Source organism: Octopus sinensis, linkage group LG9 (genome assembly GCF_006345805.1).
Source record: "Octopus sinensis linkage group LG9, ASM634580v1, whole genome shotgun sequence".
NCBI classification, from domain to species: domain Eukaryota; kingdom Metazoa; phylum Mollusca; class Cephalopoda; order Octopoda; family Octopodidae; genus Octopus; species Octopus sinensis.
Window position 1 is genome coordinate 41233318 of NC_043005.1, and position 18403 is coordinate 41251720.

At 35.2% G+C, this 18403-nt stretch overlaps 1 protein-coding gene and 1 long non-coding RNA gene across 2 annotated transcripts in view; one reads left to right on the top strand and one right to left on the bottom strand.

The window, feature by feature from the left end:
• Positions 1-18403, bottom strand: part of LOC115215408 (dynein heavy chain 5, axonemal-like) — a 401219-nt gene that overhangs the window by 163910 nt on the left and 218906 nt on the right. Inside the window, exons 56-62 of the mRNA XM_036505929.1 lie at positions 17653-17807; positions 12181-12334; positions 9178-9342; positions 7965-8153; positions 4903-5059; positions 2613-2818; positions 1603-1705 (exon numbers count right to left, since the gene is read on the bottom strand). Coding sequence (XP_036361822.1) covers positions 1603-1705; positions 2613-2818; positions 4903-5059; positions 7965-8153; positions 9178-9342; positions 12181-12334; positions 17653-17807 — 1129 coding nt within the window. The remainder of the gene's footprint in view (positions 1-1602; positions 1706-2612; positions 2819-4902; positions 5060-7964; positions 8154-9177; positions 9343-12180; positions 12335-17652; positions 17808-18403) is intronic.
• LOC118764834 lies at positions 282-8708 on the top strand. The gene is made up of 3 exons (XR_005000656.1): positions 282-293; positions 1660-1662; positions 8633-8708. It is a non-coding gene; the product is annotated as an uncharacterized LOC118764834 (long non-coding RNA).

Below are 18403 nucleotides of genomic sequence, written 5' to 3' on the forward strand. Positions count from 1 at the left end.
GATGATGTAATTAGTGAAGGACTAGAAATGGGAAGAATTCAGCAAAGGTGATAAAAGGAGGAGAAATATGTGTATCAGGTGGAGATGGCTGCAAATAGCTAGTTTAGATAAGATCAAACTGCTATTGCAATGGTAGAAAAGATAGAGCAACAAAGCAAGGAAATGGCTTGTGTGTGCACTAGAAAAGAAGTGTATTTGTTGGTGAGTCCTTGCCAGCCAGTGAGTCAGATAGTTTTGCTTTTGAATCTGATTTAGGACACAGTTTGTTTCTTTGATTGACAAGTAGATGTAAAGTTCCACAGTTAATCACTTGACTAGTATCTGGTCACATAATGAAATAGTTCCACTGATGGGTAGAAGATGCTTAGTTCATTCAGGGTGCTCTTCCATGTTGCCTGGTCAACTGCAAGGCTTTCTCAGGACTCTGCATTGATGACAAGGGCCTTCAAATCTCTTTTTACAACATCCCTGTATTGCAGCTGAGGTCAACTAATGGCTCTTCTTCCAAATGTCAGCTCCCCATAAAGAATGTCCTTTGGGATGCAGCCATCCTTCATGTGGTGGACATGTCCTAGCCAGTGCAGTTGGCATTATTGAAGCAGGGTGAACATGCTGAGAAGACCTGCATGATTCAGGACCACAGCATTGGACACTCTGTGTTGCAGTTGCCAGGATATACCCCGCATGTAGCGTAGGCTTCTCAGATGGACGGTGTTGAATTGCTTCTCATGTCTGCCATATGTGGCCCAAGTCTCACTGCCATACAACAAGATGCTGATGACCCTGGAGATAATACAGGAGAAGAGCTTGTAACATCCTTAAGTAGCTTCTGTTGTGTTTCTGTAGGGCAAAACATCTCTGATGTGTATTTCATCAACAACTTATAGTTGTGTCGTCTTTATACACCTTTATAACAATTCACCAAAATACATCATTATAATGGGTTCTTTGTTTCCCATAAAATGAAGTAGTAAACATATTTTTTTTATTTGGTTCATTCTACCATGCACTCTTGCCAAATAATGTGTGCTTTTAAACATTTGAACTAAAGAGCATGCAAACTTAGTCATTACAAACTATTTACCTAACCGAGTTAAATTTTATTGGAAAGGTTCATGTTTATTGTTTTCTGTCCTTGTGTCATTTACTTTATTTGACCAGACACTATTTGTTCATGTACATGCTCTCTCCATTGAATTTGCTTCCTGTTGTTGGTGGCCATGTTATTTTGGCCTCCTCACATTCCACCAAAACTTCCTGCTAACTGCTTTCAACTATCGTTGGAACAACAACTTCTAACCACTATCAATTATTTTACATTGGTAATTTTATTTCAGTAACATTGGTAAATAATGTCATAAAAAAGTCTAAGTACTAATAATTTTGCTGATCAACTCAAGCCATTAGACTACCATAATAACACCCATATCATTATGTTGGCATAAGTTAAATAAATGCAACATTTCTCTATGTCTGGAGACTCTGGCCTTGAAATATAATGGTTTCATAATTAATATAAAGTCTAAGAAAGTAGGATTACGTGCTTTGCTTGAGGATACAAGCATTCATTGGAAACAAAAGAATATACAAGAAATGTCTAACCTGTCGCAATATGTGTTGGTTTAATAGTCTGTAGAGCTGATTCAGCTTGTTCAAGAGCTGGTTTGGCAGCCTCAAGTTTCTCTTCAGCAATGGCCTTGTCTACCTGCAGAATAATAATTCTTTATTGTATAAACTGTCCCAGTTATGAGTGAAAGATATATTGATAATGACAGTGGTGGTGATTTATGTAGCAAGATACATACAGTAGTTATAATGATTGTACAGGCAATAGGGATTATAATACTAGGTATGGTTGTGGTGGTAAAGCGAGAACAATAACAACAATAACTATGGCAGATATAGTGGTTCATAAGATGACAGTGGTGATAGTTGTTTAGTTGTTTGTGTTGTTTAGTCTCAGATCAGCCCTGACTGAGCTGACCTATAATTAAAAGCATTCAAGCCATGACTAGCCCTTCTTTTCAGGACTATATACAACTATCTAATGTGATCTTCATTACTTAACACAGTAGGATATAATATGAAGCAATCTGGCTATTTTCAATAGGTTTAGCTGCTGTACAGAGGCCCTTAAGTGTTGATAGTGATTATGGGCTTTGTGGTAAGTGATAATTCAGGCTGAAGCTTGTGTGCAAATGATGGTGATGACTGCTCTTGTTGATGTTTAACATCAGATCAGTCCTGAATAAACCTATGATGAGAAGAAGAAAAGCCATGATTATCTTTTTTTTTTTCAGGTCATGTGTACCAAGAATTACTCTATTGAATTGTCCTTTTTTTAAGATGATATCATTTAATTGACAGATTTTTCTAGCAAGTCTATCAATCACAATGATTTCCTCATTGGCTCACAGCTGTGCCTGTGACACTTGTTTCAGTGACAATGTTTGAAAAGACAATGATATGTTTTGATTTAAGATGGTGTTTAAAATGTGCTTTAGCAAATGGTAGAAATGCATGTGATGGCCATAGAGACACCAGTAATAACAGGCATTATTCTTAAGGCTATACTTTGCACCTCATAACATTGATCACTTAAAAACACTTACTGAAATCGCATCCACAATAGCTTGTGCCTTATCTTTTACTTGCTGAACTTGTGCTTTAACATTTTCTGCAGCTTGTGCCTTAGTGGTAACCTCAGCTAAAACTTCATCAGACTTCTTTGAAGCAACTTCTAGTTCTTTTTCCTTGACAGCCAATTGTTTTGAAAGTTCATTCACAGACTCAGTAGCTTCGAGAAGTTTCTGAAGACCTGATAGAAAAAAAGAAAAGAAAAGAAGAAAAATATTGTATTACTATGTTGTGATATCAGAAGATAAGTGATATAAGTGTGAAGTTATAAAATCATTATGGTGTTATCTGATACAGTGATACAGAGTCTTATAATTCTGTTTTATAAGGCTACACTAACAGAGTTCTGACATATATATTGTTAGAGAGCAGCTATGGTAATAAAGATATGTGTGCATATGTATGTATATATATATGTGTGTGTATATATATATGTTGTTTTGTCTGGGGAAACCAAATGCAAAAACAAAATATATATATAGCTGTAAATATAATATGTGACAATTATTTGGTAGCCATGATAAATGTCTGGGTTTCAGATGTTGGGGTGGAAACCCACGCTGGCATCTCTTCAGTTATCAGGCCATCGAAAAAATGCTATGGCCCGATAACTGAAGAGATGCTGCCATGGATTTCCACCCTAATATCCGAAACTCAGAGTTTTATTATGGCTACCGAATAATTGTTACATATTATATTTAAAGATAACTTCCTCTATTGAAATAATATCGAGGTCTCTTTCATTCTTTTGTTATCTTACCGTTTCTATCAATTATATATATATATATGTACATATATATGAAACCAACGTTGAACCCTTTATTCGCAGTATTACCGAATCTGGAACTTAACTACGGTCTGTCTATAGCACTTATTCAGAATTACCTGACACTTTTGGGTCTCATTGACGCCATTATCTCATATATGTACATATATATATATGTATATATATATATATATATATATATATATATATATATATATATATATATGTACCTATATATATATATGTATCTATGTATATATTTGTATCTATATATACATATGTACACACACGTACATACACAAACACACACAGATTTTTATTTCAAGGTTAAATTACATAACAAGTTGATTACAAGTGAACTCCATATTCCAGCTGTATAAATAACGTAGTCAAAGTAAAGCTTGAAAGAAAATTAATTGAATTGTTACTAAGAATATTGTACAAGCAAGCCTTAAAATTTAGTCTTCAGTGATTCAGTTGTGCTAGTAAAGAATAAAGTTGCTATGAGTTCTGCTTGAACCTGAAATCATTTTTATAAGATAGTTGAAAAATAACAATAAAACCAGTTGTATAACTGCGCTATTTTGGCTCATCATTTTTTTTTACCCTATTCATGTTTTTTTTTACAATTACTTTTCTCTCATTACAAATATGCATAAAAATATAAATTGATTGGTATCATGAACACAGGACCATAACTGGGTTTGAAAAAGAGAGACAATTATATGAGAATAAATGGAAAATTCTCATTCCTTCTCTAAGTAACATACAGTTATTTATTTATATATACTTTCCAGCAAAATGACATCATTGCTTTTATTGGTTTGATCCAGTTGAATATAGTCTTGAGAAACTAATAATATCTCTTCTTTTATGCTTTCTTTAGGATTTCACGTACATACACAGAGAAAGTGAAGTTTTTCATTTGGAACAACTAAACAGCTCAACAGAATCTGAACTTAACTCCACTCTGTGTAATGTTAGCTGGATGAGAAACAAATTTTCTTTGTATGAAACTATTTCATGATAGATAACAAGCAGGACTGCTTGTTATCAATTTTATAGTTTTGAAGGAATCTATTCATTTATTTATTTATTCATTTATTTAATATTATTATTATTATTATTATTATTATTATTATTATTATTATTATTATTATATTATTATTATTATTATTTGTTTCCCACTGATAAGAACAACACATTAATAGCCAAGAGTTAGTTAAGCTGAGACAAATGGAAAGAAATAAATCATCCAAGAATACAAAAAACACATGATTCTAGTTTACTGCATGTTGATCTTCCTACTTCAGCTAATATATATTCTCCAGTGAAGTAGAATAAGGTAAGTGTCTTACTCAAGCAACACAAGGAAATACTTTGAATGGTACACTATCCATAGAGACCATTTCGGCATTAATGTCCACCCCACAGAAAAAAAAAACAAACAAAAAAAAACACAACATTGTACAAAGAAAGGGGAAAAACAAACATGATACCTGTTTTCATCCTTTCATCAAGTGAACCAATTTCTGTTCTTTTCTCAAAATAAATCTGTTTATAGCCAGATATGAATGAAAGGTAGGATTTGGGGGTGACATGGGTCTGTCTTCTGTAACGTTGGAAATAATCGACTGACATTTCAGCCACCACATCCTGGGAATAGAAAGTGTTATAGTACACTGAATGAGAGTATTTTTGTAGAAGTTATCTTGAAAGTTCTATGATAATGGAATAATGGAATTGAAGAAAAGTTCATTACTTGAAAGTTATTCTACTACATATAGTATCCAAAATATAATCACAAGTTCAGTCAACAAGTCTTAAAGTTTGCATTTCTTTGCTTTCTCTCAAAAACTCTTGTTTTATGAGATTAAGTTAAAAATATATCTTTCAAAATTATACTGCTTCAGGTTTTTAAATGTTTCACAATTGATTTTGAAGATTTTCGAGAGAAAAACGTAATCGGATTACAATTAGCATAATTTTTTTATCAATGCTAAAATTATATACATCAAGTATTGTGAGGATATTTTAGGACTTTGTTAGACTGTCATATATAAGAATGCTTCCATATTTCTATGTCTGTTATTAAAGTATACCATTTCATGGTGTATATTTCTTTGACTGATTGCTGAGTTTCTTGAAAAAGTACTCAATAATATCATCCACCATACCATCCATACAAGCTCTTCATGAACTACCATATCACCCATATTCATTATTGAGGAACCATCATACCGTCCAAAGTTTATTATCCTGTTTCATAATATTGGTTTCAAGTTTTGGCACAGGACCAGTAATTTCTTGAGATGGGTTAAGTCAATTACATTGACCCAAGTACTCAACTAGTACTTATTTTAGTCACCCTGAAAGGACAAAAGTTAAAGTTGACCTTGGTGGAATTTGAACTCAGAATGTAAAGATGGACAAAATGCCACTAAGCCTGGCATATTAACAATTCTGCCAGCTAGCCACCATAATCATATTGGTTTCAAAACTTTGGCACAAGGCCAGCAAGTTCACAGATCAGAGCTAAGTTAATTACATCAACCCCAGTACTCAACTGGTACTCATTTCACTGGCCCCGGAAGGATGAAAGACAAATGAATTTCAGCAGAATTTGAACACTGAACATAGATACACACAAAATGCTGCTAAGCATTTTGCATGGCGTGCTAACAATTCAGCTAGTTTGCTGCCTTATTCTATTTTATGATATTGATAACAAACATTCATACAAGGCCAAACATCTTTGTGGAGAGAGCAAATCCTTTGAATCAACCCACATTGATACTATATTTTATTGACTCTGATAGGTTGACCACAGCATTGCTTAAACACAAAATATTAACCCACACAACATGGAATTGAGTATCTTTGGTTTCATGCTAGTGCACGTGAGACACAGGAATGGATTTAACTCATTTTTCATAGTGGGCTGCTTTCTTGAATTCTTCACATTTCATATGATGTGGTACACACATTTCATTTTTACTGACCTGCAGAAAGTGTTTGCTAGAAATGGTTTACATATAAGGTAGTGAGCTGGCAGAAACGTTAGCATGCCAGGAGAAATGCTTAGTGGTATTTCTGAGTTTAAATTCTGCCGAGGTCGACTTTGCCTTTCATCCTTTTGGGGTCAATAAATTAAGTACCATTTATGCACTGGAATCGATGTAATCGACTTAATCCCTTTGTCTGTCCTTGTTTGTTCTCTCTATGTTTAGCCCTTTGTGGGCAATAAATAAATAAGAAATGATTTGCATATGATTAGTGGGTTATATCTCCAGTAAAAACTGAATCCATGAAGTGAAAGTTAAGTTCTGTAACTAAAGACAGCAAATCATTTTATCCAATGTTCTAATGGTTCTGCCAATCCCCTGCTAATAATATGGAATACTACCCAAATCAATGGTTTCACCCAGGGTCCATATTGCCCTTGAGGGTCCATATAAGATTTTGTTGTTCAAATTTATGTGCAACAAATTGCTTATACTTCTACAATACATAAAAATATTTTAAGTTCTTTTATACAATTCCTAATGATAATTAATTATAAAAATACAGTAGGAGGGTAAAAATAGGAATCCCAGGGATCTATAGACAAAGAATTGTTAAGAACCACTGACTTAAAGCACCACAGTATTCATACATTAAGACCATTCTGCTATAAGAACTTCAGACAGTTATTGCTCAGAATCTCTTCCACTCCTGTTCTTCCCTTATTCTTCCATAACTATTTACTTCTCACTACCCTTTGTTCACCAAGGGGGAGGGGACTAGTCAATTACATTGACTCCCAGTGTTTCACTGGTACTTAATTTATCGACCCCAAAAGGATGAAAGGCAAAGTCAACCTCGGTGGAATTTGAGCTCACAATGTAGCAATGGGCGAAATACCACTAAGCATTTCTTCCAGCGTGCTAATGATTCTGCCAGCTCACTTCCTTATCCAAAGATTAAATAATCCTTTCTACTATAGGCACAAGGCCTGAAATTTGGGGGAAAGGGGCCAGTCGATTAGATCAACCCCCCCCACCCAGTACGCAACTGATGCTTAATTTATCGACCCCGAAAGGATGAAAGGCAAAGTCAAACCTCGATGGAATTTGAACTCGGAACATAGTTACAAGTGAAATACCACTAAGCATTTTGTCCAGTGTGCTAATGATTCTGCCAGCTCACTGCCTTATCCTATGATTAAATAATAACAACAGCAATATCTACTATCTCTTTAACCATTGCCATCCCTATCTTCAGTCATCATTATCACTACCTCATCATTATCATCCCCATGATCACAACCACCACTGCTATTACTACTATAGGCCACACTTAACTGAGCCAATGAGAGAGCCTCTACATGGCTGCTTGAAACAGCAGCCAAATCTAAAAATCACACTGAATTTTTTTTTTAAATTGAACATAGATGATATGGTTCTGGGTTCCTTGTATACAGGAAAAGGACAGCATGTTCAGGGTTGAGATGTGTTTGATCATAGGTCTCCTGAATCAAGACTAACCTAGGGTTAAATGACAACAAAATGAACAACCTTACCTGATATGTCCCCATTGTATTCACCACTGCTGTCTTCACCTCGGGAGAGCAGGCAATGTCAAAGTTGGAGAGGAAATGATGGGATACAGCCACCAAAGCATCCTTTGGCCATCGTTGGAACCAATCCATTGTACAACCGGATATCAATCCAGGGAACTTCAGTGATCGACTGCGGAACTTTTCCCCAACCTTGAAAAACAGTAACAAACAACAAAAACTAGAATAAGAAGTTTTTTTCGCCTGTTTTTTTTTTTTTTCAACAGGGTCTAATCAGAAGATGAGTTGTACCCATGATTTTTTTCCCCTCTGCAGGACCTCCAAGATTTATGTGTGTGTGAGGGTGGGTGGGGTGGGGGTGGGGAGGAAGTCAAATATTGAGTAATCCTTAGACCACAAACCTAAGCCAAATGCTTGCAACAGAGTGGGTACTGTGAAAGTAATTCAAGGGCCTGTTGGAATTATTAAACTGGGTGACAGATTAAAAGTACTAATCAAGAATAAGTGATAAGCTTCCAAACAATTTCTTTTCACCTAATTTTACTCCTAGAATTTATACAGAACTAAAGCAATAGTAGATTTTTCCCTTTTCTCAGTGTCTTCTACCATAAGTCCAGCATTCTAAGTAGTTAGATCAGTGGTTCTCAAATGGCATCCATATAAGATTTTAGGGGTCCACACAAGCAAAATAGTAAATTGGGGACCCACAAGTAATATTTTAAGGATCCTTGGAAAATTTTGAAAATAATTTTGATTTTGATGTATTTATTACAGAAACAGCTAGGTTTCTTTCTCTAATGTTTTACATAGTTGAATTTACACAAGTTAATGTGTGGAAAGCAAAATAGGAATTTTGAAAGAATTATCTATAAAATTAGATTTTAAGCAGCAAGAAGCTATGGGAGTCCACCAGAGTAAAATAGTAATCAAAAGCATCCATATGTAAAAAATGGTTGAGAACCACTGAGTTAGATTGAATATGGAGCCACGTGACTACAAAGCAGACTCTTAACTACATGGTCATAACTGTACCATAAATATTCGTTTCCAAATATTAGGTCATGAAGTATGAAATCTGTAGAAAAGAAAAAAGAGTTTGCTAATGTTTTATAAATACAAGGTTCCAATTTAAATAGGAACATTTTAAAGTGAAATGTTTTGCATAATTGAACAAGAGATGATCTAAGGTGGATTAATACAAAAGACAGGTACAAACCGGAGAAAAACAAAGAACAACATGAAGATTCTGTCGGATACGACTTAAGTAGTAATCATATAGGTTCTCATTTGTTGGTGGACGCCGAGGGAATTCTTTCTTCATTTGAATTACAAGTTCCTGAAGGATTTCATCAATTTCTTCCCGAGCAAACAAGTTTGAAACCTGCAGTGGTTGAAGAGGACGATATAAGAAAAAAAATGAAATGTTTTATGTTTTATATAATAATTAACAGAGAAAGACACAAGTGTAGATATTTATCTTCTAATGTTAATCTTATTTAAGGTGGCGAGCTGGCACAATTGTTACTCCACCAGACAAAATGCTTAGTGGAAATTCTGATTTTATGTTCTGAGTTCAAATACCATTGAAGTTGATTTTACCGTTCATTCTTTTGGGCCGGTAAGGTAAGTACCAGTTGAGTACAGGGGTCAATGTAATCAACTTACCCCTCTCCTGAAATTTATGGCCTTGTGCCAAAATTTGAAACCAATATTAACCTTATTTCACCTATATATTTCAACTTATTGGATTTATTAGCAAAATATTTGATATATCATATCCTTGTTTCTTCTACCTTTTTCTTCATTCAACCTAGTTTCAAATATTGAATGCTGTGGATGTCTCAGATTTTCTATTATTCACACACATGTTCACACAAAAAAGAAAAAAATACACAATGATGGTTTGCTGCTACCTCTAGAAGTGTTTCTCAGGTGTGCATTCATGTATGAACATAGCCATGTATCACCTGATTAAATATAATTATAATCTTTATTATGTATTAACAAATACTTTCCTTGCTTGTTATAAAGTGTGTGTGTGTGTGTGTGTGTGTGTGGTGTGTGTGTGTGTGTGCATGTGTGTCTGTGTGTGTGCATGTGTGTATGTTGGTGTTTAAGAAGTTCCCTTTCCAATTGTATGTTTGTGGGTTCAGTCTCTCTGTGCAGCACTCTTAAGCAAGATTCTTCTATTGTAGCCACAGAACTTGTAACTGTATGGTAGATTTGTTGCAAGTATTACAAATAAATATGATGTGACCTGATTTCTTCTTGAAATGCATCACTCATAGAAGCTGAGGTGCCCATCTTTTGACATAGCTTGTGAGGTAAAATCTAGATGGCATTAGTCTTAGCAGAGTTGTAGCTATAACAGAATTGCCTTCATTTAGAGGAAATGGTCTTTCATAAAACAAAATCACCCAAAAGCCATACATAATTCTTATGACAGATTTGAAAAATGATATTGTTTATCTTTAAAGCATGTAAACAAAGTAAACATACAGTTAGGAAGAGATAGAGTGAGAGAGAGAGAGAGCAACACTGGGAAGATGTGATGTTTTTAGATCTTTAACCATAAGAGAGATTTTTTGTCTCCATGGTAACTGCAATGAATGTCACAAACATATTTTAACTGAGCTAAAGTTCACTTATGCCTAAACACTACTTGGTGCTGATACTGTTGAACATACATACATACTTGCATACATACATACACACATACAGACACATACATACAGATACATACACATATATATGTGCATATCTTTATATATAAAAGTAAGGTTGTGTGTCTGTCTCCTACGATTTAGATTCCTAACTACTCCCACATTTTGCGGTGCAGTTTAACCAAAAACCGAGTATCTTATAGTCGTGATTCATATCGAGCCCTTCTGGGTATTAGCACGCGTCTACGATGAGTCTACGATTTTAAAAATAATTTACCATCATTTTTTTCCATTTTAATGCATTTTTCGCTATTATATAAGGGAAGTAACTCTCTAAAAATGTCTACGATGAGTCAACGATTTTTAAAAAGATTTACCATAATTTTTTTTCCATTTTTAATGCATTTTTTGGCTATAACTCTCTAAAAATGCTTTATAGTTATTTCCCTTACAAACCCAAGCAACGCTGGGCGATACTGCTAGTATATATATATATACATATATTGAGGCAAGAGAAATCAAAATCAAATTCAATGACTGGCATCCGTGCTAGTGGAGCACTAAGAGTACCATCCGAGCATGCTCGTTGCCAGAGCAGCAAACTGGCTTCCTTGCTGGTGGCACATAAAAAGCACCATTCGAGTGTGATCATTACCAGCGTCACCTTACTGACACTTGTGCCGGTGGCACATGAAAAGATATTCGAGTGAGGTCATTGCCAAAGCCTCTGGACTGGCTCCTGTGCAGGTTGCATGTAAAAAACACCATTTGAGCGTGGCCATTGCCAGTACCACCTGACTGGCCCTCATGCCAGTGGTACGTAAAAGCATCCACTACACTCTCAGAGTGGTTGGCATTAGGAAGGGCATCAAACTGTAGAAACTCTGCCAGATCAGATTGGAGCCCGGTGCAGCCATCTGGTTTGCCAGTCCTCAGTCAAATCGTCCAACCCATGCTAACATGGAAAGCAGACATTAAACGATGATGATGATGATGATATATATATATATATATATATATATTCTCTTGGGTTGGCTTTACTGATGAAGATTAGGTAGGCTATTGTCCATGTCATTTGTACACTTGTTCATGGCTGATAAGGCCAATGTAGGATCAACATATCCGATTGCAATGATAACAGATGTATGATTGTCCAGGGTCTGATGATGTAGCTGCATTATTTTTTCGCCTCTGACGTTTGTCTTCAAGAGAGGCACTGCGAGAGATCTCAAAGGAGGTCATCTCAGGCTCCTTGAACCCTTTCACCGACGCTGCCTTCATACCATATATGGTAAATGAAAGATATTCGATTTATCTTACATTATCCAAGCTTAGATGAAATTATTTTAAATGCTTATAAGCAAAATAAGCTACGACTTATTTCTGAATCCTTAGCAATAGATTCCATTAAAATGAACAAGACTATTTCACCAGTATTCTTTCTACTGAAATAATTAAATTCTGGGATGTGTGAAGAATATATATACTATACCAAAAATAAAATACAGAAAAAAAACCCCCACAAAGCATTGGTAATGGTGATGGATGGAACTAACCTCTCCAGATGCCAGGATGTTGTTGAGATATTCCAGAAAGGATTCGTCTTTGATTTCATTGTCTGTAAAGAGAAATGTGACGCTCTTGCCTTCTTGTCCAGCCATACGATAGAGGAATTTAAGGTCTTCCATCAGATTGGACACATTGTATGATCTAAGAACGGAATTAATAATAATTATAATTTCACCAGAATAATGACAATGTGGTGGTGGTGGTGGTGGTGATAACACCAGTGATGATCTTATTTGTTGTGGAGGTAGTGGCAACAACAGTAATATTGTTGGTGGGAATAATTACAAAATTGCCATTGGCGTTGGCACAGATGGTGGTGGTGCCGCATGTGGTAGTGAAGTTCTTGTAGTGAAGGTGACTGGTGGTTATATTTTAATAGTAGTGAGGTTGGTGAGATGATGAAAATGAGGATGAAGAAAAGGGATGATTATTCTATGAATAAAAAAAGGTGTTCAATCAGGAAGATGATGAAATAAATACATACAAGAAAGATGACCCCACCCAAAAAAAAAACCCCAGTAAGGTAATAGATTGCCATGTAAGCATTAAAAAAAAGTTCAATGCCATTGCACAATCTGATTGCAACTCATGTGGTCTGTTTTACCCAATCTCTCTATATATAAAGCTGAAATTGTCTGTGTATGGCAGGTTTGGTAGCCTTCAACTAACACTATCTCCTCCGAGACCCTGTGGCACAAGTTGACCAAAATTGATAGTATGATAGAAGAAGGCTTGCTCTTCATTTCATAGAAGAAAAAATTCAAATCGGACCATGTTAACACCAAAAATTATTTACATCAAGAAGGTGCTTTTTTTTCTATGAAAATCCCTATATTTTACGATTTTTTGACTGCTGTGTCACCATTTTTCGGTGTATTTCAACCAGAAAATTGTTTACTTAAAGTGAATAACAAGCTACATAATGCAAAATTTTCACTTTTCAAAAATTCTGATTCTAAAAGGTTGAAACAAACCCAAGCAACGCCAGGTGATACTGCTAGTGAATTAATAAAGCCTTCATGCTCTCTTTGACAAAGTAATATTCCATGATATTGCATAACACTAAGCTGTCCTCTGAACAAGTATGAAGATGGAAACTAAGAAACCGCTTATTATTTCACCTGATTAAATATAATTATAATCTTTATTATGTATTAACAAATACTTTCCTTGCTTGTTATAAAGTTTGTGTGTATGTGTGTGCGTGTGTGTGTGTGTGTGTGTGTGCATGTGTGTGTGTGTGCATGTGTGTATGTCGGTGTTTAAGAAGTGGAGCGAGAGAAAATGATTGCAGCCAAATTGAAAAAAAGCCATCATGGGTAGATAAGTTGGATCCAACAGGAATGAAAATAAAATTATAAAGATTATAAAATTATAAAAAAAATAAAATATTTATACACTTTTAATATATATTAAACATGATAAGCATAATTAAAGTGAGCTTTAAAAAAATTATCTGATTTCACTGAAATAAATAGTTAATTCTGGAACAGCCGGTATACATGGCTCTACATGTGTATGTGCATGTATAATGTATGTATAATGTAAAATCAAGAACAGCTTAAAAAAAAACAAACAGTATAAAGAAAATAAAACATGATAAATTCACTGTTTAATGTTTGAGATGGGTATGGAATGTTATAACCTTTCAGATGTTAGTTGATTTTCAGGAGAAAAAAAAAGTAGAGAATGAGGGAGAGGGAGAGAGAGAGGGAGGGCGGGAGAGAGAGAGAGAGAGAGAGAGAGCATGTGGTAAAAAGCTTGCTTCTCAACCACATCGTCCCAGGTTCAGTTCCAATGTGTGGCACCTTGGGCAAGTGTTTTCAACTATAGCCAAAGCCTTGTAAGTAGATTTGATAGACAGAAGCTGAAAGAAACCCATTGTGTGTGTGTGTGTGTGGTGTGTGTGTGTGTGTGTGCATGCGCGTGTGCATGAATGTGCTTTTGTGTGAATGTATGTGTGTATCTGTGTGTGTTTGGGTGTGTCTATGTGTCTGTGTTTGTCCCCCCCACCACTACTTGATAACTGGTGTTGGTGAGTTTGGGTCCCTGTAACTGAGTGGTTCAGCAAAAGAGACCAAAAGAATAAGTATCAGGTTTAAAAATATGTTAGTACTAGGGTTGATTTAATTGGCTAAAATTCTTCAAGGTGGTGCCCCAGCATGGCCACAATCTAATAACCGAAACAAGTAAAATATAAAAGATATTGATTTCAAATATTGACAACAAAAGTACATGTGTGTGTATGTGGGGTGGCGTCAAGTTGATTATATCAACCTCAGTGTTCAACTGGTACTTATTTTACCAACCCCCAAAATGACGAAAGGCAAAGTTGACTCTAGGGGATTTTGAATTCAGAACATAATGGAAGAAATGTAGTTAAACATTTTTTGCACTTCAGTAATGATTCTGTAAGGTGGCTGCCTTAATATTATGATGAAATAAGGCAGTGAGCTGGTAGAAACGTTAGCACGCCGGGCAAAATACCTACCAGTATTTTGTCTGCCATTACCTTCTGAGTTCAAATTCCACCAAGGATGACTTTGCCTTTCATCCTTTTGGGGTCGATAAATTAAGCACCAGTTACGCACTGGGGTCGATGTAATCGACTTAATCCCTTTATCTGTCCTTGTTTGTCCCCTCTATGTTTAGCCCCTTGTGGGCAATAAAGAATAATAAACGTTAGCACACCGAGACAGATGCTTAACAACATTTCATCCATCTCTATGTTCTGAGTTCAGATTCCACTCAGGTTGACTTTGCCTTTCATCCTTTCGGGGTTGATAGAATAGCTATCAGTTGAGCACTGAAGTTGTTTTAATTGACTTGGCCCCTATGCTGGCTTTGTGCCAAAATTTGAAACCAATATTAAGATGAAGTAATAGAAGGGAAACATGGAAGTGGGGTATGGTGAAGCTGAGGAGAAATTCCTTTCTTTGAGAGGTGGTCAAGAAGTAAGACGGGGAGGTAAAGGTGGTACAAGGGTCATAGTGTGATCTTACTCAGCACTGACCATATGGGGAGTTGGTTCACATGCATGAGTTTATTGAGGAGTAGATATATGTGCATATGTTTAACTCAAATGTGTGTTATTGTGGAAGAGCAGCAGAGTTGCCTAGAGCTATTGTGCATTCAGGGATTACAAGTTGTACACACACACACACATGCATGCATATAAATGTATACATATATATATATATATATATATATATATATATATATATATATCTGTAAGAAATATTGAATTTCTAAATCTCTCGTAGAGACATGTACGGTGGTGGGGCGATAGAATGGTTGTATACTGTCAATCTAACAAGAACGTGACAGTAGGGGGTACACCACCGCTGTATAGCCCTAGGAAGCATCGAACGCCTCCTGATAGCTTTGACACATATATAAGGACACAGGGAAAAAATGTGTCAAAGCTATCAGGAGGCGTTCGATGCTTCCTAGGGCTATACAGCGGTGGTGTACCCCCTACTGTCACGTTCTTGTTAGATTGACAGTATACAACCATTCTATATATATATCATTATACATGCATTGTGTGTGTGCATTAATGCATGTGTATAGGAAGTGAATGGGGTTTATAAATCCAGGCAGATATCTATAAAGCACTCAGTGTTAAACGAATATAGTTAACTATATCCAACAATCAGATATCAATAAATTCATATAGAATTAATATCCGAGATAATTCTTCGTGTATGACAAGTAAATCTAAATATCACTTAGTTGGAATTTCAAGAATAAGAATGGATAAAATCACATCTTCAATCGGTGATTACACAATACATTACCAACTGTTATTTCTTTTATGCCAGCATATTTAAATAGAGAAAAAAAAGGTATAAGATATCAGTCAAATTGATGTATCCAAAAATATATGCCAACATAATGTTATGCAGGCCATCCAAAATTAGTTAAATTCAAAGTGAAATAACAAAATATCTCTAAAAGAAGAGCACATACAAAAAGAACATTAAGAAGAGGCATAGGAGTGGCTGTGTGGTAAGTAGCTTGTTTACCAGTCACATGGTTTCGGGTTCAGTCCCACTGTGTGGCACCTTGGGCAAGTGTCTTCTACTCTAGCCTCGGGTCGACCAAAGCCTTGTGGGTGGATTTGGTAGACGGAAAACTGAAAGAAACCTGTCGTATATATGTATATATGTACATGTGTGTATATGTTTGTGTGCCCGTGTTTGTCACCCCAACATCGCTTGACAACTGATGCTGGTGTGTTTACGTCACCGTAACTTAGCGGTTCATCGTGTGTGTGTGTGTGTGTCTATAGATATGTACATACCTATGTATTTCTTTGTGTTTGTATTTGTCTCTCACCTTTACTTGACAACTGGTGTTGGTTTGTTTACATCCCCCTAAATTAGCAGTTCAGTGATGGAGACTGACAGAATAAGTACTAGATTTCAGGAGAAAATAGTACTGGAGTTGGTTCATTCAAATAAAAACCCTTCAAATGAGTAAGTCAGGTAAAAGCAGATGTCTACATACATACATACATGTATGTATGTATGTATGTATGTATGTATGTATGTATGTATGTATGTATGTATGTATGTATGTATGTATGTATGTGTGTATGTACATATATATGTATATATATATATATATATATATATATATATATATATATATATATATATATATAATATATATATATATATTATATATATATATATATATATATACACACACATATCATTATTGATCTTTGATGCTTATGTTAAAAAACTATAATCTTACCTTTATATGCACACACACATATATGTATACATGTATGTGGGTGTGTATATATATATATATATATATATATATATATATATATATGTAGACATACATATATATACATATACATATATGTAACACAACTATTCATGCACATAGTATTTAGTACAGCACACATTAGTAGCTGCACTAACTACCATCTTTTATAATAAGGAAATGGGAAAGAAGGGATGGGGGAAAAATTGATTAAGAAAGTGAGAAATATGTCATAAAGAAAAGCAAAAGGACTGAGTGAATGAGATAGACAATAATAGGGCAAGGAGTAAGTGAGGTAAGAAGAAGTATGAAGCAAGGGAGGGAGTATATAAAGAGAAAGGAAGGAAAGTGTACTGAGAAAAGAAAGTGAGTAAAAAGAGTGAGAAGAGAAGGGGAGAGACAGGGAAGAACCATATGGAGATGCGAAAGCATGAAAAATGAGAGTGGGATAGGCAGAGATAAAGAACAAATATATTGGAAGAATTAGTATGAAAAATGTGTGAGAATTTTAGGAAAAAATAATGGAAAATAATATTTTAAGTACAAAAAAAAAATGTTATTTTTAGTTATGAGTTTTATTTTTAGTTCAGATAGACAAAAATCAATTGAGTACCACCTTCAGTTTTATTATACCAGGCTCTTCTCTGTTTTTAGATTTCTAGAATGTTCTCACTTACCTGGAGAGGGTAATCTGAAAAGTCTTGAAACCAGCAATAAAAGAAGCAAGCCGAGTTAAACTCTGCTTGCCTGAACCACCAACACCAACCAGAAGAGCGTGGCCTTTTGTTGTTCGAATAATGCGCGAGATTTTCACAAGATGTGTCATGGCATCCTGAAAAAGAAGCATTAGTTACCCAACTATCTTAGAAGACTTCAATGAATTTGAAGACAAATCACAAGACAATTAATTATCAAATAAATATCTTGTTACAATAAACGATAGACTCCAGACAGTTTGGAGACATGTTAGTAACATTCAATTAGATCAGTAAAACATTTTTAGTGTTACATTAACAGAGAGCAGTAATATTACAGAAATCAGTTGAACGTCCATCTAATTGAATTACAGTGTTTGGATATAGCTGTCTGGATTTCAAGTTCAAATCTTTAAAGGCCTGTCCCTGCCATTCATTCTTTTAGATTTCATAAAATAAAATTTGCTTTTAATATATTGGTTCTGATAAAGCGGCAAGCTGGCAGAAATGTTAGCATGCTGGGCAAAATGCTAAGTGGTATTTCGTCTCTCTTTACAATCTGAGTTCAAATTCCCTTGAGGTCAACTTTGATTTTCATCCTTTTGGGGTCGATAAATTAAGTACCAGTTGCATACTGGGGTTCGATCTAATCGACTGGCCCCCACCTCCCCCAAAAATTTCAGGCCTTGTGCCTAGATTAGAAAAGAATATACAGGTGCTGATAAAGCAGCAG